Source organism: Anser cygnoides, chromosome 8 (assembly GCF_040182565.1).
Source record: "Anser cygnoides isolate HZ-2024a breed goose chromosome 8, Taihu_goose_T2T_genome, whole genome shotgun sequence".
NCBI classification, from domain to species: domain Eukaryota; kingdom Metazoa; phylum Chordata; class Aves; order Anseriformes; family Anatidae; genus Anser; species Anser cygnoides.
The window spans coordinates 12,775,258-12,797,853 of NC_089880.1; the positions used below are offsets into that span (position 1 = coordinate 12,775,258).

At 43.7% G+C, this 22,596-nt stretch overlaps 1 protein-coding gene across 14 annotated transcripts in view; it reads right to left on the reverse strand.

The window, feature by feature from the left end:
- Nucleotides 1-22,596, reverse strand: part of RASAL2 (RAS protein activator like 2) — a 178,211-nt gene that overhangs the window by 21,147 nt on the left and 134,468 nt on the right. For all 14 annotated transcript variants that reach the window (XM_067001488.1, XM_067001487.1, XM_013191404.3 and 11 more), the window contains 7 exons: nt 20,790-20,899; nt 10,723-10,876; nt 9,086-9,184; nt 7,727-8,281; nt 5,250-5,394; nt 1,699-1,843; nt 578-814 (listed from right to left, as the gene is read on the reverse strand). In XM_067001488.1, coding sequence (XP_066857589.1) covers nt 578-814; nt 1,699-1,843; nt 5,250-5,394; nt 7,727-8,281; nt 9,086-9,184; nt 10,723-10,876; nt 20,790-20,899 — 1,445 coding nt within the window. The remainder of the gene's footprint in view (nt 1-577; nt 815-1,698; nt 1,844-5,249; nt 5,395-7,726; nt 8,282-9,085; nt 9,185-10,722; nt 10,877-20,789; nt 20,900-22,596) is intronic.

Sequence of the window (22,596 nt, forward strand, 5' to 3'; positions counted from 1 at the left end):
CTTTAGACCTCCCTTTCTGAAGAGGGGGGGAAAAAAGAAGAACCGTTTAAGAGATTCACTGTTTTTAGACTTGTTTAAATACTAGTAACTCGTTGATTGTATTATGAACAAGGGGCTCAACACATCTTGCCTCCTCACCTTCCCCCCCGGTCATCCTTTCTCCCCTGCCTTCAAGAAACGTGCCCTTTGTATAATTCAGCTAGGAATTTTGGAGGAGGAAAGTGGGAAAGTCAAGTTCCTTGGTGGGAACAATCTTTTTTTTTTTTCTTTCTTTTGAAATAGCATAAACACTGACGTGCTAATAATGCACACCACTCTTCTTGGTCTCATATGGTGTCCCTCTACTGAATTCAATATAACCCAAATCTGCATGTGAAAAGGAGAACCTCTCTCTCTCAACACTGAGGTGTCCCAATGGGAACAAGGTTCACATCTAAGCAAGAAGTTTCTTCCTTTCTAAAGCTGTCTTCAATTTGCTGCAGACATGACTACAAGCAGGGCTCTCCTTGCTCTGTAGTAACCTACAGTGACTTGCAGCCCTAGCGACACAGATTTCAGTTTTGTTGTCACCACCTACTTAGCAAAATTGGCGAGATTCTGAATGACTTTAGCAATGAGCGTGAGTGTGCGAGATGTCCGGTCATCAGGATACTCCTGCATGAGGCTAAAGAGGCTGGGGGACATGATAGCGGGGCACAGGAAGCGGAGGAAGAGGGAGGCACTGATCAGCCGTTCACTGATGTCCTGCTTGCCCCTGCTCAGGCACTGCTGCTTCCAAGATGCAAACACCTCCTTCAGCTCACGAGGGAACACGCTGAAAAAAAATAAACCAGGAAATAAAATTGCATGGGCAATGAGATGTAACAAGTTGAACTGATGATCAATCACCTGAAATAATTATCTGTGAGAAATCATAATCGGCTTTTTTTTTTTTTCCCTCTAGGCTAGGAAATGTCATTAGGCATCTATTCTTGGATCCCCATTTAATCTGGTGATACTTAAGTACTCTTTAAAGCATCCCTTTTTATATATGTTAAGTGAAGCCTTTCTCAGACACACAGATTTACAAGCTAAGTACTACCTATCCATTGCTACTCAGGAGCAAACAGGGTGTTAGGATATTAAAAACAAACTGAATTCGTCTCTGTAACTACAATTATTATCCTGCTTGTTAAGCTCCCTCAGTGCTTCACATGTGCTTCACCCTAAAGCAGAAAGACCCTTCCTTCAATGATACTCAGAAGCAGAGATTAATAGAAATCTTTCAGCCAATGATTCCTCCTTTTGTTTTCCTCTTCAGTTTTACAGATCTAAAGGGTCTGAAGGTTTTCTATAAATATAAAAACTTTCAGCTTTTTATTCCAAGCTCAAACTAAGCTGTTATCTTCTCACTTGATTCCCTCCTTTCTCGTCACACTTCACTATTTGTTTCCTTGGCAGAGTACTTCAGCAGAAGCTCCTGTTGGGTCTGGTGCATTGGACTGCAACACCCTGTTTTGGGCACAAGTTCCACCTGCAATATTGTCTCCCCTGTATTGCTACTCCTAAGGTAGCAAGGGAAAGAAATGAAGGCAGTCTCGGAAGATAGATGGGTCTATGCTACTTCCCTATACAACTGCTGTTTTCTCATCTGTAGAGGAGTGGGCACCTTATAAGCAAATGACCTAACGGGGGAGAAGGGGAGGGGAGATGCCTCACCAGTAAGAATTGATAATCTTGCAGAAGGCCAGCTCACAACACATTTTCAGGTTGCTCTGATGATCTGTTAATTCACTGGATGAGCATTTGCTGGGATCCACTTCACAGTTTTCATCTGACTCATACAAAGCCTTGATAAACTCCCCTGGACAAAGGGAAGAGGATGACAAACCAGGGTAATTACATGAAAAGCCTCCTTGACACACCTTTAAATCCTGTTTATGCCTTTCCTTGGCAACTGCATCCTCTCCTCTCTGTGTCTGCAGTACAGTCTCCAGACACCAGATGTTGGGGACACGACTCTTCCCAGCTCTTTCAGAACAGTGTTTGCCGTACCAGATCAGACGACTAGTGCTCTAATGCTTCAGCCTCCCGTGCCCTCGCTGCCCCCAGACAGAGGTACAATAACAAGATGGCTTTGCTTATAACCCCTGCGAACACTTCACTTATGGCCTAAAGAACAGGATTTGACTTTGTACTCAAATGACATTATCAAGCGTAAAATTATCCACAGCCTTAAAAATGGAGCTGTGATATTTGTCTTCATAATTTCTGCAGGAAATACACTTGACAATGGTATTTATTTTGCTTATTTTAAAATTTACTGTTTTTTTAATTTTATTTTATTTTATTCACCTTGCTTTTGAATAAGAGGAATACCTGAGTACTAGATAAATACTACAAGTATGCTCAACCTCTTTTATCAGCATCTTACAACATTTTTGTTGTCTCTGTCATTCAGAACCCTTTGCATTTCTGTCATCCTCCTCTTACAGCATCACAACAGAAACTGGACACATACAAAACCAGATGAAGTTTCCTTTGTCTGATGAACTGGAATAAGCTACTTACTAGTTCTCCTATCTCTGCTAGCACACCAAGAGCTTTTTAAACCGCTGTTGTTCATTAGGCAAAACCCCTTTACTCGTTCATGATTCAACGTCTTTTAAGTTCATCTCCTCAGAAGATATAGCTGGCTCTGAGCTAATGCCAAAAGGCTTGTTTGTGCGAAGGGTTTTTTTTTTTTATTTTGTTTTCATAAAAACCCTTAGTGGTCCTCCCCAGCCACTGCCATCTTAAGTCAGCAGTGTTTGTGCAAGCAAAGCAAGTGGCACTTTTTCTTAAGCGTTTTTTTTGGGATCCAAAAAATTTCTGCTGAGGGCATCTAGATCACTTATTTGCTAAACTTTCGGCATCGTTTCGGTGTGAGCCAATTCTGTTTTGTCTGTTGTTTGCTGGCCGTATTTTCTTCCTTAAACACATTTGAAACATGCTCTCTGTGGTCCACAAGGCCCTGCCTTAATCGGACACCAAAATGCTCTTACAAGTGTATTAAACAGCTAACGCTAAGCATAATGTTGTTAATCCTTTCAAAGGACATGGCACCTGAACAAAATGTCTAAAGACAATTTAAGACTTGACAAAGAATCAGACGAGTATATTGTCATGAACAACCTTGCCCTGGGCTACAGACAGGCTAGGTGACCTTAGGGGAATTTTTGATTTCTTACAGTCTTATCACTCAGCACCAATATTCTAAGTGATACATTGTAAGTCATTAATTTTAAAATATTTTAACATAATTACTGCACTTTAAAGGGCTTGCAGTCAAACGTAATATACTGGTCTCAAAGCTGATCATTCAGTCTGCTGAAAAGCACAGCACAAAGCAATGTGCTACTTACTTATCCCCAAAGCAATATGCTGCTTACTTATCCCTACCAGCAAGAGCCTAGGCCTGTGACTTGTGCTCAGTGGTTCCACCCATGAGAATAAGACTACCAGAACAGGCTCATTACACTTAAAACATTGCCAAAATGCATATAATCACAGACCCGACTATACTGACCCTTGAAGCACTAATTTAGCCAACTAACGCCTTGATGACTTGCCAGCATCTGAGATTGCTGAGAACAAGTGAGACTGCTGGGAAAGCAAGCTGGTGGTTTTTTTTTTTTGTTTGGTTGGTTTTTTTTGTGAAAGGATGTGGTGTGGGACTTGGCTTTGGCCTGATCTTGTTTCCCTTGTATCAGTTTCCAAGGCTTGCTTCATCCAAGAAACAACAGAAGGATGGGTGGCTCACTGTGCAATCTTATTGTGGACTATGTGGACTTGGTAAAAGCTAACCATAGAGGGGCAAACATGTTGTACTGCTCTTTATTGCAATATTAGTTGCATGTACAGTAATTCCAGGACAGGGGCTTATTGCTAGAGCAGAATCTTCTGGTAGGGAGAGGACAGTGAGTAGTACAGTCATCAGAACCCGTCACAGTAAGTGGACAGTAAGACCCCGCTGGGGGGAATGGAGTAGGACATCGCAGGATGGCCAGGCAGTTTTCAGGATGTGGTGACCGAAGAGCACTCTGGACAAAGTCAGGAGGCTCCCTAGATAGTCTGTGTCTTGGTCTCCTGCTTTGTGCTACTCAGCAGCCCTGAGGCCTCATCCCCTCCTGCCATGTTTGTCTAAGGACTTTTGTTGGGACCACGTAGCAGTTTAGAGAGTTAACACAAACATTTATCAATTAATTGCTCTGTGGCAAAGATAAGGGCTGAGCAAGTCCAACAATTGCTCTGGAATGTGTCAGCATTACCAACAGCTGCAGCTGAAGCATCTCAGAATGAGTTTTCCTGTTATGTACCCACTGAACCCAAACGCTAGGGTAGGCACCTCACACCTAATGAATGTTAACACCATAGCTAACATTCTGTTAGCTATAGCTAACCCCCTAGGTGGTTCACTTTGTACTGAAGTGATTGCAGGAGCTTCTTTAACATAAAAGGAGATTAGTGAAATATGTTTCATATTCTTAACTGTTCTGAAATCTCTACCTAATTTCATTGTACTCGATTCCATGCTCATTCCTGATGCCGCGATACAAAGTACTGGACTCCGTTTCCACTGTTAAATGAGGTGACAAAATTCCTTTTTAAAGCCTGTTCATAGAACAGATGGAACAATAACCGTTGCTCACTAAGCTATTGCAGTGTTATACCCTCTCATCACAGCTAGAGACACAAAGGTTACCCAGAAAAACATAACGTGGTGATACAAACGTTAAGAGGGACTCAACTGTATCAAATCAAGTTAGCTTTTCCTTGGGTGCTGCACCTTCCTCTGTAGAGAGGAAAGGCATCAAGAGCAGACTATGTATGTTTTGCTATCTGGATAGCAGACACCTGGGCTTAGTGCTGAGGCAGTTTCTTCCCATCCCACATTCCTTAACGTACCTATGTGCACAAGGCTTTAGTTACATTGTGGAACTAAAAATCCAGGTTGCGACTCTGCCACTTCACCAGCCCACGTGGAGAGGGTTCACCACATGCCTCTAGAAAGCACCAGACTCGTGGGGTAATACAGCATGGGTACAAGGGATAACATCTAACAGGAATGCTGGATGTGGAAGATCCGTTCCAACTTCATTGCTAGAGTAACAGTTCTTGGATGGATCACCTCCCGCATCCCAGCACAAGTTCCAGCCAGTGACTTGACTGATTCTCTGCAGCAGGATCAGCCCTTTCGATGTGAGCAGCTGTGAGCAGTACTTTCTTACCTAGTGCATCGTGAAGGTACTTCTGCCCTACCAGCTTCAGGTATTCCTCAATAGCTTTGGTAGCAAGTGTGTTCTCCCTGAAGATCAAGACATCGTGTTCCCCACAACGATCTACCTCAGACATCACCAAATCCGTCAAGAAGTCCTGAAGAAATAGGTCAAATGACAAGAGGTTAGTTTAACCAGGCCCAGTATACCAGGCTAACTGCAGAAGCCAAGAAGTAAAGACAAACAGAGGAGCCAAAGGATTACTGAAATAACTGCCCACCCTGGGACAAGGGGTGCAGATGCAACCTTAGTATGGGCCGAGGAGATAGCTAGAGCTCCTCAAAAAATAAAATATAAATCACAAATGATAAAGGGAGAAGCAAAAGCCTCTAAAATAAAACCTTTATAGCCAAGCTTAGATCCTGAACAGAAACCCTCGTTAGTTTGGTTATCGGTGGTTTTGTCTGCTGAAACAAACTGATAATGTACATTTATATTTTAATACCAAATATTACATATAAAATTGGATTTAAAAATTCAAGTTGGAAGTTCTACACAACTTCTCACCGCTTTGAGAAATTTAAGTATGAAGAATTGCTTACAACAGTTAAATTCACAAAAGAAAAGTGATTTGGGAAAAAAGTTAACACACTTACTGTGGATCTATATGGCTTAACTTGTATTGTTTTCAAAGGCTCAGGTATGAAAGATCAGCAAGTCTTGATACAGTGAAAAATCTCTTGATACAGGGTCTAATTCTACATTAATACCTCTGATTCTACATTAATACTTCTATTACTCCTGAGGTGGTAACTTGAGTCAAGGACACCCAGCATTTCACAAGAAATGCTCAGAGCTTCACCACAGCCGATGTCAGCCACTGCCAAGATCTCCAGGAGAGGAGCCATAATCTCACCTCACCCCCACTCTCTTCTAAAACTTAAAACAAAAACCGAAATAAAACACCATCCTGTATTAGGGCTGAGTGACAACTACGTGAGTGACAACTGTGACTTTCTGGTTCTGCTGGAAACAACAGCAGCACAGTTTGAGGAGAGCTATAGCAAGGTTTCACAACCCCATTATGTACACAAACCATAATGCAGTGCTGGCATATGAACGTAAAAGACCCAGAACAAATTATACATTATAAAAATACATCAAAAATGCATTCAGTACTGTTGTTTTTCAAACCCATACTACTGCTTCTTTTCAAGACCGGAGAAAATTATTTTCACCTGGTGCAAACCATGGACACCCAGCTGCATCAGCACTACCACAGCGTGAGGTGGAAACGCACCTTCTTTGCAGATTAAGGTTACAGCAGCCTAAGCCACTTAATGCTTCCAGTAAAAACAGACTCAAACACAAAGGCACTTGGAGGGCAAAGATATAACAATAATTTATCTATCGAGCATTGCAGGAAAGCAGAGCATGCTTTCCAGGAGGTTTCAACGCAGCTCTACAGGAGCTGTCCCAGCTATCAGCTTCCTGAGATCAGCTAAACAAGTCGGTAAGGAACAAACTCCTGTCATGCATTGCCACAGAGCACCAGCCTTTTAGAAATGTATGTCAAGCAAGGGAGGGAAAGCAGAGTGGCAAATAATGGAATTGTTTTTAGAGCAGTTAATTTTAAGCTGTTGCTTATGGTCATTCTTCAATATCTCCAACTCTCTATCTTGTGCTTGGTGGTGCTTGACCAGCTGTAGCTGGCATTACTGGAAGAAGCTGGCTACAGCTTGGTACTGCTCTCATACACCCACTTGGCAGGCAGCATTTGGATCAGTCAATGCTGGTTAACGCTTCTCAGAATTTCTGGAGACCTGCGGGACATTCTCCCACGACCTATTCAAAGAAACCAGGGCTCATTACAATTGCTGCATCACAGAGAACGAGCAGCGCGCACCCGAAAGTCCTAATAACATTCTTTGGGCAGACAGGATCACCATTAACTGAGTATGGATTCTCCAAATGGCTGTTCAAATGCTGACCAAATCAATGTTTGCACTGATTAGCTGACTTAGCACTGAATCAACAATGGCATGCTGCTGTTTGCTGTATTAGAGGTATATTTATAGAAGACATTCTCTGGTTTATTTAACTCTTACTTACTTATCTCTTATACTGTATCATGACTTTAGAAATACAGAAAACGTTCCTGAGCACATAAGTGCAGGCCCTCATTTTTCAGACTAACATGAAATTATACAGTCCTGCCACTTACACTTTATATGCGGTATCTTTAACCTTTTTTTTTTTATCAACTCAGGCACTTAATCTGTGTCAGTATGGCACCTATCTACGTGCCTTCTTGGTAGATGTAATTGACCAAACCTTTAAAAACACTCCTGAGGTCCTCTTCTCAGCCTTATCCCATCAGTTGCTGAGGTTGTGCCAGCCCAGACTGCCTGTCTTGTACAGTGCAGTAGCTGAGAAGGTATCACCTATCATCAGCAAGAGGCATTTACACAGAGGCCACCCATTCTTACCTTCGCTCTCCCAGTGCTCTGAAGAATGTGCACCAAGGCACAAGCCATTTCTTCCTTATTCCTTACACTGATCACGGGTTCCAGCACAGAGCAGAGCATAGTATAGTTGCTGGTAACAAACTCTGCAAATTCTTTGTATTGCTCCATGGGCAAGATGGTGATGGTTTGGTAACGCGACTTGATCCGAATGGAAGGACCCCCTGATTTCCCTTTGTTGGGTGTAGGGGTGCTGACTGGGTACCATTTTTCCACAAATTGGCGACCAGTTACGCTGGCCATGGGAATGTTGACCAGGCCTACGTAGTTGTTCTTGTCCTTTTTCTTCTTCTTCTCCACATCCTTGTAGATGTGAACTGTGATGCTGTGAAGAGGTGGGAGACCGTAGAACTCAAAGTGTTCTCCCCAGAAAATGTTATCTGCTTTTGTTTTGCTGGTGGTGCGGGCAAAGAGAGTGTCATCAAGGCACAGCTCACAGAAGTACTTCTTTTTGGGGGCCAGGTCCTTTGCCTCAATGATCCAGAGACGGAGCACATTTTCAGCTCGACGACAGTTGTCCTGTGCAGAAGAAAAAGCTCAGCTTTTATTCATAATCTCTAAAAAAAAAAAAAAAAAACCTGAACATTTTGTCTTCAAGAGAAGTGGCAAAGGGCTGCCTTTGTGTCAAAGGTAGGGACAGAATCAGAATTCACATTCAGATTCTTTGATTCTCAGAATCAGAATCTCTAGAAAAGCAGACAATTTCTAAGGTAGAGACAAAGGACTGTCTTTTGCATGTCAAAGGTAGGGAGCAGAACATTTTTCTTCTCAAAAAGCTGTATTTGAAATGGTTTGGAAAACAAACACTCTGCACAGGAGCCACTCAAAAGCTGCTGGTCTGGTGGGGCATGCTGTGTTGTTTACTCTTGTGAATAATTTCAAGAGCACTGTTAGCAAGTCCCACCCAAGTGGCTGCTAACTATGGAGGTGACTTATCAGATGTTTACCAGCTAATCAATAACTTGACTCCCATTCTCACTCTGGCTCAAATCCCTTTTTCCCCAAACAGTGACTCTACATTAAACCTTGAAGCTCAGTGTCCCTTCCTTCTGAGGTACATGGTATCAGAAAACAAGTCTGAAACATCATAAGTGGGCACCTGAGGATCAGGAAGCAAGGTGGCATGGTATTTATTCATTAAAGGCTTAACCTACCACACTCGATAGAGCAGTGCACAGCAACTTATGATACACTGATGAGTGGACTTCTCTCCAGACTAAATTAATTGAGCATGTATCTGTGGGAAGCCCTGTTACACTGGACTAAAATCCAATCATATCACCTCCATTCCCCTGGTAATCTTATTTCCGCAGTTTCTATTACCTTATTCGGCTGTACTGTTCTGCGTAGGTTTTCCATCCACTTATCCCTCTCTGCTGCAGAGGAACAGCTGAAGCATTTACTGCCACTGGAGTAGGTTACCTGGAAGATATAAATGACAGGCTGAGTTCAGGCAAGCTTATCAGACATGTGAGGGACTGCAAAAAACAAGGAAGAAGATAAGCAATGTTTGAGCAACAAAGTCAATATAATAAAAGATGGAAAACACTATGAGAGCCTAGAGTGTGGAAAGGTTAAAAGACCCACAAAATGCAGAGAGAAAAAAAAAGTCAGTTCAAATTAATACGAAGCAGAAAGAAACATAAGGGGAGCACCAACAGCTCTTCTTAAAGACTTTTAAGCAAGGCTTAAATCAACCACTTATTTTTTTAAACACTTGCTAACTGATGTATAATTATTAAACACTTGCAGTTTTCCCCTGGTAAATCTCAGAGACAGATGATTTGGTTACGAACAGTGCAAAGACAGAGCAATGTATTAATGTAAGGCAAAGCACAATGGAAATGGTGTCTTCAGGAAATACAAAATGTTTCTGAGGGTCCATATATACAGCAGCAGTCTAAAAGAAACTAAAGGAGTTGTGCTCTGATCCAGTTCCACCCCTTGATGCCATACACAACTCCGCTTTCACGCAGGAGTGATCCACCTTGGTTCTTTCACTTTTACTTGGCCTGACAAGCTTCGTTTGCTCTTCCCATTCATTTGTGCACACAATTAAAAAGCAGTGTGAGGCAACAGCCTCAGAGCTATGATGTTGCCAGTATTTTCACTGCACTCCCCAAACCTACGCAAGCTGAACAGTGCTTCCAAGCAAAAGAATACGAGATTGAAGCAAACAGGAACAGTTCCTGGACCTGTCTCGAGGGAGAAGAGCCTGATTTGCTGGTTTTCTGCCAGAGCAGTTTTCCAGGTTGTAAGCAGATCTTTGTCCCAGAATTTAGACACACCTGACTAACCTTGCTGAAGACAGAGCAGACTGACTGTCCACCGCCCCTGCCACAACGCATTACGATGGCCTTAGACACATCCAAACAGCACATGTGAACGTGCTGGAAGGTAAGGATTGCGCTCGCACCAACAGCCTGTTTCTCAAGCAAAGCTGTGCTGCAGCTTGTGTTGAAACAGCAAGAGGATCCAGCTCTATGGTGCAGCGGACATGTCCCCAGCTACCGAAGCCTCTCCTTTAGCAACCAGGAAATTGGCCGAGCTAATGGAAGGGGGTTCAGACTGGAAATCACATTTCTCAGTTATGTTGTATTTTCTCAATTTAATTTTAGGTGAATTTGCGGAGAATGAACACACAGCTTAGGAACAATAGTACGTTTCAACCTTACATTTGCATGCAGACTCCAAATGCTTAGATACTCATCAAATTAACAAGATTTTTCCAATTAGAATACGCAATAACTGAAGAAGATTTCCCTTCATTGAGTGATTGATGCCATTAGCCTCAAGGACTTCAAGACTGCACGCTGGTTAGCCAGCCCCCACCCAAACCTCAGTACTGCTCTGGCAGCCGATCTCTTCTCCAATTACAAAGACACAGAACAGCGCACTGCACGGGCTCAGACCGACCCAACAGCATATAATCGGCTCCGTGTTTGGAGAACGTTCCTTACCTCAAAGCAGAAGTCTTGTCCAAGGATACTGCTGTGAAGTGGTTTGACAAAGACTTTTTCTTCTGACCCAAGATCCAGGGCCTCCACCGCGCTGCCGGGGCTCAGCAGGGACTCATGGGAACGGGACTCTTTCAGCTTCGGCAATCCACGTGACCTGTACAACAAGGGAGAAAGGAAATATTATTTTTCTCACCATTACTAACAGGCTTGGCAAGGTCCCAGAGTAAACTGCAAAGTGTTGTTTATTCCTAACTGCTTCTACAATTAGTTTGTGAGCCTCGTGAAAAGTAACATTAGTCAGTAATCCCGGCTCCTAAGGAAGTACCCAGCCAAACAAGGCCACGAAGTCCATTCCCACTGACCTACAAATTGTACCTGTTGAGCCACCAGTGAAAGAACGACAGAACGAGAAATTCAGAACTTAACTGCTGACATATAAAGAAAACCCAGAGATCCCCAGCTCTGGGTATATTATTGGGAATATCTGCTACCCGATTACTAGGTAAATGTTGTGTGTAACAGCAAAAAGTGCACAAATCTCTAAACCAATACAGAGTACCAGTTTTTCTCATCAGAACAGATTTCCCCTGCAATATACCTTTTTTTTTTTTTTTTTTTTTTTTTTTAAGATTTAACTTAAGTCAAATATACAAACTATTTATCACTTTACAATGCTCGGTTACCTACATTTAAATTTTTCATTTTCTTCTTCAGCTGCTTCTTCCACTTTTAGCAGTTTCCATTTTTTTTCCCTCCCCAAGATGCTTCCATTCTCTTTTCATTTCCCCTCCCACACACACTGCTGTTCTTTTTCAGTGGACTGGCCTGTAAATCCCTCAGCTTTGCAATACCAACAGCAACATCACAAGGCATGCTCTAAAATTTGTGCATCCTCCCAATTTAATTTAATGCAACGCTCATGTGTAGCAGGGAGCTCTGCAACGCTCCAAAATGTGCTCATTTATAGGTGACTGTAGCTTCACCTGTGCTTCTCCCCCCACACTGCCACCTGGAGCATCTCTTTCTGCAATAAAGTCATAGAATATTTTAGGCTCAACTAGGATTTCTGCTTTTAAAGACAAAGGTGATGTGCATACACAGCTTTCCTCTAGCTGGGACTCAGACAAAGCAGACGATCAACAAAGAGGAGGAGCAGAGAGTCCCAGATCAGCAGAAGAGGAGCTGTTTACCTGGCAGGTCTCGGTTTTGTAAGATGTTCAAGCTTGTGCTGGTCCCTATGCCTGTTCAGTCACCTATGGAAGCATGTCCATAAGTACGGCTGCACAGCTACCAAGCGTGGCTGAGCACAAAGAACAGATGTGAATGTAGAATGGCATCAATTGTCTATACATCATGCAGAGAAAAGCAATGCTCTGAAATGATGCTTTCTCAACTGTCTTTGTCCTCACAGTGTTTTTTTTTCCTCTTGTATTTGATTCTCAGTATCAAGGCACAGTAGGAAAAGGAAAATGTTCAAAAAATGTATTCACTGAGTTGTGGAAAGCACAGCTACCTCTAACAGCGTCCTTGTTTTTTGAAAAATAAGCAAGTACGTTTTTTGTACTTTCTGAGTGCATCTTACAAGAGAAATCCTCAGTTTTTGTAACCTTAGCAGAATCAGATTCCTTATACCCTTAAGCAATCTTACAGAAAAACAGGAAGGGAAAAAAAAAACATTCGGAGAAGGTGTGTTCAGTACTTCTAAGACCATTTAACAAAAACTTGCGTATCATGAAGGATTCGTGTAAAGCAACAAGCAGAGTTCACCCGAATGCTTTTGTGCAAAATGAAATGCTCAAAGTATTCTAGTAGATTCACGTATGATAAGATTTATTAAACACTGAGGGAGAACTTTGTTCCCATTAAATATATTAAATGACCTAAATGCAGGCAGCAAAAACCTTTTATCAGAGGGATATTACAAAGAGACTGATTTCAAATGCAAAACAGCAGCGCTGGTATGAACGCTTTGGCTGCTCTGTGCATGCTTTGTTATAACAGGTTACAGCAGCAGCTGTACCAACGCAAACCTAAAACCTCAGCCATGTATAATTGAACACTTGCTGCAGTTAAGGTAGGGCAAGTCTAAAATAAACACACCACAATACACCACTTTAATATCATCTCTGCAAAATCCTCTCTAATTTCTCCTCTCAAGAAAGCGCTGCTGAGGTCACTTGGCTCCTGTCCCTGTCCCAAACTCTCAGCAATTCCAGCCCTAACAGAGTGCTTTGGTGCGTGAGGCAGGGGAGCTGGCTGGGAGCCTGTAGCTAACTCCAGCCGGAGCTCCTTACAGCAGAAGAAAAGTGTGGAGCGGTCACAAAGAGGAGAAAGAGGGGAAAAAAATAAACGACCAAATAAAGGAGAAAGAAGAGATTTTACAAATCCCAGTTCAGCAGAGGCTGCGCTTGGGAGTAAGACAAATCAAGCACACCTACATGAAACAACTGTACAGCCACTTAGCAGTGCATCCCCAAATCATAGCGGTGCCACATGTCAGAGCCCCTCTTTTCAAACTTCGTGCTCTGGGCTACATCTCAGGCACTAAATCCTGCCGGGAGAGAATGGGAGGCACCAAATCCAGGAGAGTTCTTCCTCAAGCCTTGGGTTACAAATTCCGGATGAGCATCGCACCAAGCAGATACGCTGGGGCCAGCAGAGAAGTCGGAGCCGCACGGGCACAGCGATCTCTCTGCTGGTCGGCTGTGCGCCTGCCTGGCCCCGGGGGGACTCGGGGAGGCTCCTGGTGCGTGTTGCCATGGCACGGCCTCCTGGAAGGGGATTAGGGGGAGGCAGCAAGTGCAGGGAGCCTGCTCCGCTGATGCAGAGAAGGTCACCTTTCCAGAAAGAAACAAGTCCCTGCTCTTCCCTTCCTGTAAAGAGTTTATTGAGGCCCAGAGGGTGAAGGACGGTGGGAGAGAGCGAGGCATCTTCCAAGAATGCCTCCAAACAGCCTTCGGGGACGGGGTGGGGGCAAAGACACGACATGTGCTGAGTACATGACAAACTGTACTCGGTGCCTCTGAATCTCACCTTGCAAAACAAACCTTCTAGCAGGATCTATTCTGCTTTACTGCTGTGTTAGCTTGTGAGCTGTGAATATTTCATTTTGTTGCAGATCAGCTGGAGAAGGTTAGTTTTGTTGTCTCAGGATCCACGGCGGAGGAATGTCTATCTGTTCGAGCAATTCCTTGAAGTTACCATATTTAAAATAGCTCATTAAACTGATTAAGTGGCTTAGAATTGCCACTTTATCTTCCACAAACATCACAGCAATGCTGGAAAGTCGCTGGTTAGATGCAACCACATGCATTTACAAACACAAGGAGATGCACTTGTAAACACCATCGTGTATATTTCATCTATCGATAGATCTGCAACGCAAGTCATTGACTTGTGCCTAAATCAACAGCATCCCGATCAATAAAGGCAATAATTACATGGAAATAATAGTTCTCTGCTTCTTTAAAGCCGCATCTGATTTTCTGAGGCTGTAAGTAACAATGAAGAAAAATTGCTTGCTGGCTTCCCTTTCGCACAGAGGCAGAGTTAATAAGCCGAAGTCGCTAACTTATTTCCCAGTGTCTAGCAAAGGGACAAGATTAACAGGGTCTTTCCTGTACTGGGTCGGAAGCTACTGGCAAGGCGAGTATTGCTTAGAGCCCCTGTTAAGAGAGAGGTAATCCCAGAGAAGCAGATTACTGTAAACAGGAAGATCACCATGCACAAGGCGGGGGAAGGGCTGTTTGCACAAATCTGTTTCTGTTAAACAGCCCCATTAACAAACCAAATCTCCATTTAAATTACAATTCACCTCAGATAACAAACTCTTTTCCTGCTGCTGTTTCTATCCACTGCCGTGTGCAACAAAGAGTTAGGGAGCTGATGTAGGGGTTGAGAGCAAACAGTTACAAGCAGCACCGAACATTTCTCACATAGCTGCTTCCCATAATTTCTTTCCAATAGGAAAAGCAGGTGGAGGAGGTGCCTGTCAGGGAACGTTTTAAACTTCTCACCTCTTCTCACATGTTTTGGAGTAGTGATCTTCAGGGCTGCGCAACTTCCTCCTAAACCAGAGCCCAGCCAATGCCCCGAGGTCTGACCGGTGGCAGCATCCAGCCGATATGTAAAAGGTCTCTTCACCACCGCCACCACCACCCTACAGCCCAGCCCCGAGCCACCCCCTCTCCTTGCACAGCGTAATTCTGTAATTTGCTGCTGCAGGAAGGGCTTGGTTGCAAGGAGGGAACGCCGGACCTGGAAACCTCTGGCTTCCAGCAGCAGCCCAAGGCGCACGGCAGCCTATTAGCTGACTTGTGTTAGGTTTTACTGTCTATAAGGCATGTAGGATAAAGGGTTAAAGTCCTAATTGCTCTCTGGTTATGAAGCTCTCATGCTGATTTTGACCTATTTAAAAGCCAACCAAAAAAGCACATAGGACTTGCAATTACTGAGCTTACCAGGGAGAGCCGTGTACTGCTTCAAAAACAAGCCTGTGGACATCAACAATCCAAAAGGTAACAATTAAAAAATATATATATATATTTATATAAATGAGCTACCAAGTAACATAATCCCCTAAACTATGTTTCCTTTACCAACAAATTGGTGTGAAGGCAAGGAAATCAGAAAAGAGCTATTTGCTCAGCTCAAGCACCCGGCTAAAGCCTTATCTCCACTGCTCTTACACAGAACTGGACGTCTGCATGATTCAAACCACTCCGGCACAATACCAGTCTGTTTAGAGACACTCCCCGAGATCAGAAAGCTGAATTCAATACTTAGCCACTCGCAAAGTCCCAGCAGAGAGCTTGGCCTCTAACGCAGTGAACTTTCTACTCAGCGTTGCTATTCGGAACCCCAGCCCCGCTGGGCCGGACCCCAACGTCGGCAGCATCGTCTGCACCACCAGTGCCGCAGCACCAGCCTTCCTTCCCCATGCACGCGTTCGTTTTGTAGACACACCACACCCTGCTTCGTATCCCAACTGCCTATTAGCGAAACATCCTATTACTTGGTCAACAATTTGACAAGTCTAACCAGTTTTATTATTATTGGTTGTTTTATTTTTTTGTTTTCAATCGGAAATTTAGGGTTGTTTATTTAGATGCAAGTTCCACCCAGTTGCAGCTGAACTCGGAGCTTTTTCCGAGCACATCTCTTTTGCCTTCCTTTGAGTTTCTGATCCGCCTTCACGAGGCCCTGTGCAACGCCTCGCTGCTTGAACCTCCCCTGCTTCCCTCCACAGCACCGCGTGTCCAGCAGGCACCTCCGGCAACGCGGCTGCACCCGCTGTGAATTTCACAGGGGTAACGTGCTCCCAACCCTCCTGTAACCACGTCTCTGCTGTTAACGTGTGAAATTCTTCTGTTTTGCTGGAGACAAGATGCTTAACCTGCTACGTTTCATGTCACTGCTAAGCGATTCATAGGTGGGTGCTACGTGGAGGAGCCTGGGCTTTGCAGAAAAGCACTGGCCATTAAGGAGCACGTTTTTAAAAGGGGGGTCAAAGCAGCCTGCAGTGGGGCCAAGGCAGAGGTTTGCAACAATAGACTTTACGTTGAGATCTTGTTCAGTTTTCACTGGAAAACAAACAGCTGCACGAGGACCCAGAAAAGTGGCTGAAAGAAATACATTCACCTCCACCAAAACAGGAGTGAGACATCTCTCTGGAAACAAACCACTCCTCCCTTTTCTCCATACTCCAGTGTGCAGATAGGAACAGATATGCTGAATGAATGCAAGCTCTGACTGAGTCAAGCCTTACCAATGCATTGCATAATGCAGATTTTTATCCTCAAGTCTCAAGCAGGATAAAAATCACCCACCTTTTTTTGAAAACTGGGATTAAATTACGATGAACAAGTAAGAAAACACAGCAAGATCTAGTTCTATTATTTCTACGACGGGTGCTATTTTCACACTGCAAAGAAGCAAGGAGGGAGACGCGGGCACTTACCGAAAGTAGAAAAAGCTGTCGTTGGCGCAGCGATCGCGCTTCACCATGAAGCCCAGAGCCATGGCTACCCGCTTCCCCGCGACCTGCCAGAGCCCATCCTGAGCAAGCACAGAAGGGATCCTGCGCTCGACCACGACTATCTGATAATGCCATAAAATGACTTTTAGCAAATCAGGAGGGCTCCCACGTGGCAGTAAATCCCAACAGGGCAAAACCCTCCCAGCTGTCTGCAGAGCTTTGCTGCAGTCGCTGAGACCGTATGCAGCCAGTCTCAACAATCTTTGCTCCCTCTCCATACACCGAACCGAGGCGAGATCTCTTGGACCACTTGGAAACACTCCTAAATTCCCAGCCCCAAATGAAAATACTCATTTGGTCTCTCTTTACAATTTTTTAAAAATTATTTTTTTTTTTTTTTTACATTCTATATGTTACTGAGAAAATGTTATGAGAGAAATGTGTGGGTTGGAGAGCTCAAAGAATGCAGTGGGAATCAGGCTAGGAAAGCTGTGGAAGGTGATTTGGTAACACAGTGCCAGAAAGCCTCATAGTCAGCGCCGCTGATAACCCAATGACATACCGTACTGGCCACAGATCTGAAGAGCTTCATTCAAATCTGGCATGGATCACAACCAAGCACAGTTTAAGCATTCCTACGTTGGTGTCTTGTGAAGACAAACCACAAGTTTTCAAGTACAACTGACAGAACCTGGAGTGATAAAGGTGGTGTGAACTGCAGAGGCTGTGGATTTACGCAGGACACCTGGATACTGACCACGGTGGGCTCATTTCCACAAGGGGGCCACAGTTTTCTCTCCTCCCCATCCACTAAGTCAGTCACACTAAAGCAAAGTTTAAAACCCAGAAAAAAAAACAAAGCAGGCTGGCTGTGGTTCTTCCTGATGAAACAGAAAATCTGATTACAAAAAATTCTGCAACAATCTCCGGCACTGCCTTCTGACAACATTCCTGAATCCTTTCTATTTTAAATCAACTCTGAACAGACAGCATCCCTCCTCTGTCACCATCCGGAATGGCATGCACTGTGACAGTATCCCAAACCAGGATAACCAACCTTCCTTATTCCAGAATTTTATAGGTTTTTATCTATGAACATCTCCCGTTTCTTAATAGGACCCGAACACCACAAAAGCACGAGAGAAACAAACACGACAGCAGCCTCCATTCCTTCCCTTCTAACTTTTAAGGGTTTTAATTTATAAAGCTACATAATACTTTCTTTGAAGCTAGGGCTCTGTATTTGTCAGAGCAAGAAAAGGTAGATGCTATCGGTCAATCTGGCCCTGAAAACCAGTACGGCACCATGACATCACCTAGCACCACCTGCTTAAAATGGGAAAGGGCTGACTCACTGAGGCAGAGGCCAGGAAAGTTTTTCCTGCAACAAACCAAACTCATACAGAAAGCGGAGAGAGCAGAAGGTTGAGAAAATGTCAATTCCCACTCAGCTGCTGTACGTTACCTTCTTTCACGCACAAACAGTTGTAACTGACTTGCTCCGTTGGAAAAATCCCAAATAACAGCGTAATTCTGAACAAGAATAATTTTTTTTTAGCCTCTCTCTTCCCTCCAGCCCATCTCCTCCCAATACACTCATCTGTTCCTCATCTCAAGTGCTTCATTCCCACGTAGGTCTTGAGCTGTTTTCCTATTAGTCTAGCCACCAAGTGCATTTTTCAGGCACCCTTAGATAACACAGTGAAACATATGGGAAGGAAGGGAGAAATTACTGGCAAGTTTAACTTCACGGTGGAAATGAATTTCCTTTAAGGCTTTATTCATAAAATTAGAAATACCCTTAGGAAAGTAATAGCTATAACCGTATCTTCCAAGTCGCTGTGTTCAATTGGTGCACTGATTAGATCGCAAATGCAAACAGAACTGTATAAAGCCTTCAATCTTTTCAACAAAAGGTAGCTACAAGGTTGAGTAGTGCTGTTACGCTTTCTTTCCTAGAATAACTTATCAGCAACTCATGACCTGCACCTGCAGCATGACACTTCACAAACAGAGCTAGAGGTGAGGCTCATGCTTCGCAACAGCTACAGCCATGTGTGCAAAGATGAGCTCCAAATAAACTTCATCTCAGCTTGCTTTCTACATAGCTTGGCTGCTCTCAAATGATCTCCCTTGCCTGCACGCTGTGTCCTCTGTTCACTTCAGCACATGTAGCTCTGAAAGGCGGAGGCTCGCCTGGACTTGTTATCAAAAAAGATTAGGTCCATTAGCAGCAAGCGATGCTATCAAGTCACAAAACACCCAAACCACTGTCCCATCTCTGGGACTACAGCTGCAAGAGACACTGCTATAAGGCTAGCGTAGGAGGCCAGAGGAGAACTGTGGCAGGATGGAAAGCGCAGCCATCGCCTTGTCCCTGTCCAACATCCTGCACGTCGCTGGCTGTCCTGGGCTCTATCCCCCAAACCTCTGCACGGACTCTGCCATTGGAACTTCTCAGTTCTCGTGGATCCTCCTTAAGTCCGTGCCTAGGAGTCCTGAGAGGGCTGACAGAACCAGCGATGCCTAACGTCACCTCCACATGTAGTGCATTTTATGCTCTCTGAATGGTCAGAGAAAACCCACATGCCATTCAGGTCTAGCTGACAATTCATGCCCACACAGGTGTGGGCAGAGAGAAGGTGGCTTTGCTGCATATAACATCTTAAACCAAAGTTGTAGGGATTAATTATAGCTAAATGTATTGGCTATCCCAAAATAATAGCATTTCCCTTACACGCCAATGGAAGTGTCATCAGTCTGGGTTTAGCATGAGTACCAAGTTAGGAAAAGACAAATACATTATTTATTGCAAAGATATTTCTGCATTACAAAACTTCAAGCAAAGCTGGTTACAAACAACAGTAAAAATAACAGGTACGTTATTACATGGTGGCATTATTTCACATGCTTTTGCTCACTGAGTTGCTTTTTATAGCAAAGTTCCAACTCCCTGAAAATACGCATTTAATTAAAAAACAAAAAAAAAAACCCCACCACCACCACAGACTTGACTCTAAACAGACGGGGTGGACATTACCATGACTGAAGAGCAACAACATCCACACCATTAGTCACATTCGGTGAGCAGCAGTCTTTTCTGTAACTCATGAAGTTAACAAGACCTCTAACATCTGAAGCCTTGCTATCTCCATGATTTCATGGTGCTGACTTTCAGATGGAGAAGATAGCACCACTGATTGAAGCAGCACAGCATGACAGATGCAGCTAATGAATTCAACTCAGCTAAAGAGAAGGGAAAATGCACTAAACAATGTAAAATCAGAGAAGCCTGTCATGGCCTTAAGTACAGGGCAACTTATTTTCCACTCAATCTAGTTCTCCTGCTGGGCTGCTGTGGAATATAACACACAGCAATGTTTAATGAAGACAATCAAGACACTTTCCAAATAGAAAAAAAAAAAAGCATATAAGCTCTTGCTTACCTCACATACAATCCACTCAAGCCTGAATCACTAGGCAAAAGCAAAACAAGCAAGACTATACCAAATGGAGCACTAAGATGGACAGAAGTTACCGAGTTTTCCAGTTTTCTGAAAATCAGACCATCTGTTCCTTGTAGGACTCTGCACTGCAGCACTATATGATCTACAGACAAGGACTTTTAACTGCACCACAAACCTTTGGGCTTTGCCAGTGCTAGCTGAACTGATCTGCTTGCACCAGCACAATCCCTCATATCAGCCACTGCACTGATCTACGGATAAGTATTGCATTCATCAAGGCAAGTTCTTGTAAAAGCTGATCAAGCCAGTGGCTTTGTATCATGAAATTTAATGTCTGTACCTTATTTGAAACAGATGCAAAAGAAGGCATTTGAGTCCAGATGCCTAAGCAGAACTTTTTATCAGCTGTTAAGAGCAGTAAAAATTTTCAGTGGTGTGCCAGCGACGCATCATATAGTAAGAAAAACAACTTATAAGATTACAGTCAGCCAAAAACCATCCATCTGCCAGTTTAACAACAAAACTCCTTCCTTACTTTTATTCTGTGAGCACATATGCATGCAGATTTTGTGAAGTGCCTCTAGATAAGTAGAGATTGCTTTGGGAGATGCACCGAACCTTACCTGTCGTCAGCATTGCGGAGAGATGGGAGACGGAAACTTGTGTTCCTGTCCAGCTTGGACTGACTCTTTGTCCTCTTGATGGACCCTTTCAGACGTTTACTGAAGAAGCCCTAAAATGAGAAGTCACAGAAGTGAAATGGGGAAACTGATGCCAGTAATAAATCAATCAATGCACCGCCACCGAGTCCAAACTCAGCAATAATTCCTGCTGACTACAATTATGAGGAATGTGCTGTATTGGGATTCCTCTAGGCACAAAGGCAATACTATACAGTTCCAGTTCATGACAGCTTCATATTGCAGTAATTAGCACTTCTCATGTTACAGGTGCACTTCAGTGAATAACAACTACTATACAAATGGTTAAAAAAATAATCATTTAATAAGGATGGTCTTAGATATCAGTATTAGGTCCCACCTTCCCTTTACATGCCATGTTTCCAATTCATGGTCAGATTAAGACTCGAAGATGTCTTTTTTTATGCACCCACAGTTGCACCTAGGTTCTCCTTTTGCACTTAAATACAGAAAGTCAGTCTTACAAAAATGAGTAATTTCAGTAGCCTTTCTAGCCAAAACTGAGACTCTCAAAATATTTCACACACTAGTGACTTCAGATACTAGTCCTGAAACTGATTTAAAGCAAAGATCAACTCAAAAATTTACCTATGCTCTAAAAATACCAAATCTTCAACTAATCTCTCTTCTGAACTATGGTAGTTCACCGAACAATTGCAGACCAAAGACACGATAGCTGCAGGAAATCTCTGGGGGTCACACAGTCCTCCTGCTCAACGTGGCTGTAATGCCAACACCACGTCAGCTTCGCTTTGACTTTGTCCAGCTAAGCCTTGAAAACCTCTGGAGATGGAGATTTCACCACTCCTCTGGGCAACTCAATCCAGTGCCACATTACCTTCCGGCGAAAGTTTTGTGTGTGTTCATCCAAACCTCCTGAGCAGCAATTTGCAGCTGCTGCCTCTGCAGAACATCTCAGTGGAGAAAAGTTTGGCTCCATCGCCTTTGTAACTCCCCTTTACATGGCAGTAGGCTGCCTTCTATCACCCTTCAGCCTCTTCTTTCCCAGATAAACCAGACCTCAGCCTCTCCTTGCAGTCATCCCCCTGCAGACATCAGCAGGAACTACAGCTGTTTTACCACCAGTGCGGTACGAGTGCAACTCACTACTGATACACAACGGTGCGTGCATCTGTACGGGTGGGGAAATCACAGAAGTGTTTCAACACCTGCACGTCTGATTTTCTCCTCCAGCCCTTTAAATTACTTTATGCAATATGCAAAACCAAACTATGTCAAAATATTTCCGGAGCTTGCACGCATGCATGCACATACATTCTTTGGTATGATCAAAGCAAATATAAATGTTCTTAATCCATAGGATTAAGCAACGTTTTACTGGCTGAATCTCTTCTGCTCCTTCACGGAACAGCTGCGTAGAGCACTGCCATCAGGAGATTTCCCAAATGCATGCGAGTGAAACGACGTTTGTTAAGAGTATTACAGGCTGGTTGGTACAATTTGCTCAAAATGAATGTTCTTTTGGCGTGGACTGAACAGGCAGATCTACAGCCCCGCTTTAGGACAGGTGTGGTGACAGCGATAGCCAGCTGGGGCTAGCCCTCTGTCCCACCATCTATGCTCTGCTAGGAGAGAAGTCAAGTACAGCGACTTTCAAGATGTTTGCAAAGCAAGCCCCTCAAGCTGCCTTTGGGACAGGTGACAGATGTTGCCCACAGCTGCCTCCTGTAACACGCAAGTCAGCGAATTGGAGACAACAAGGTCTTCT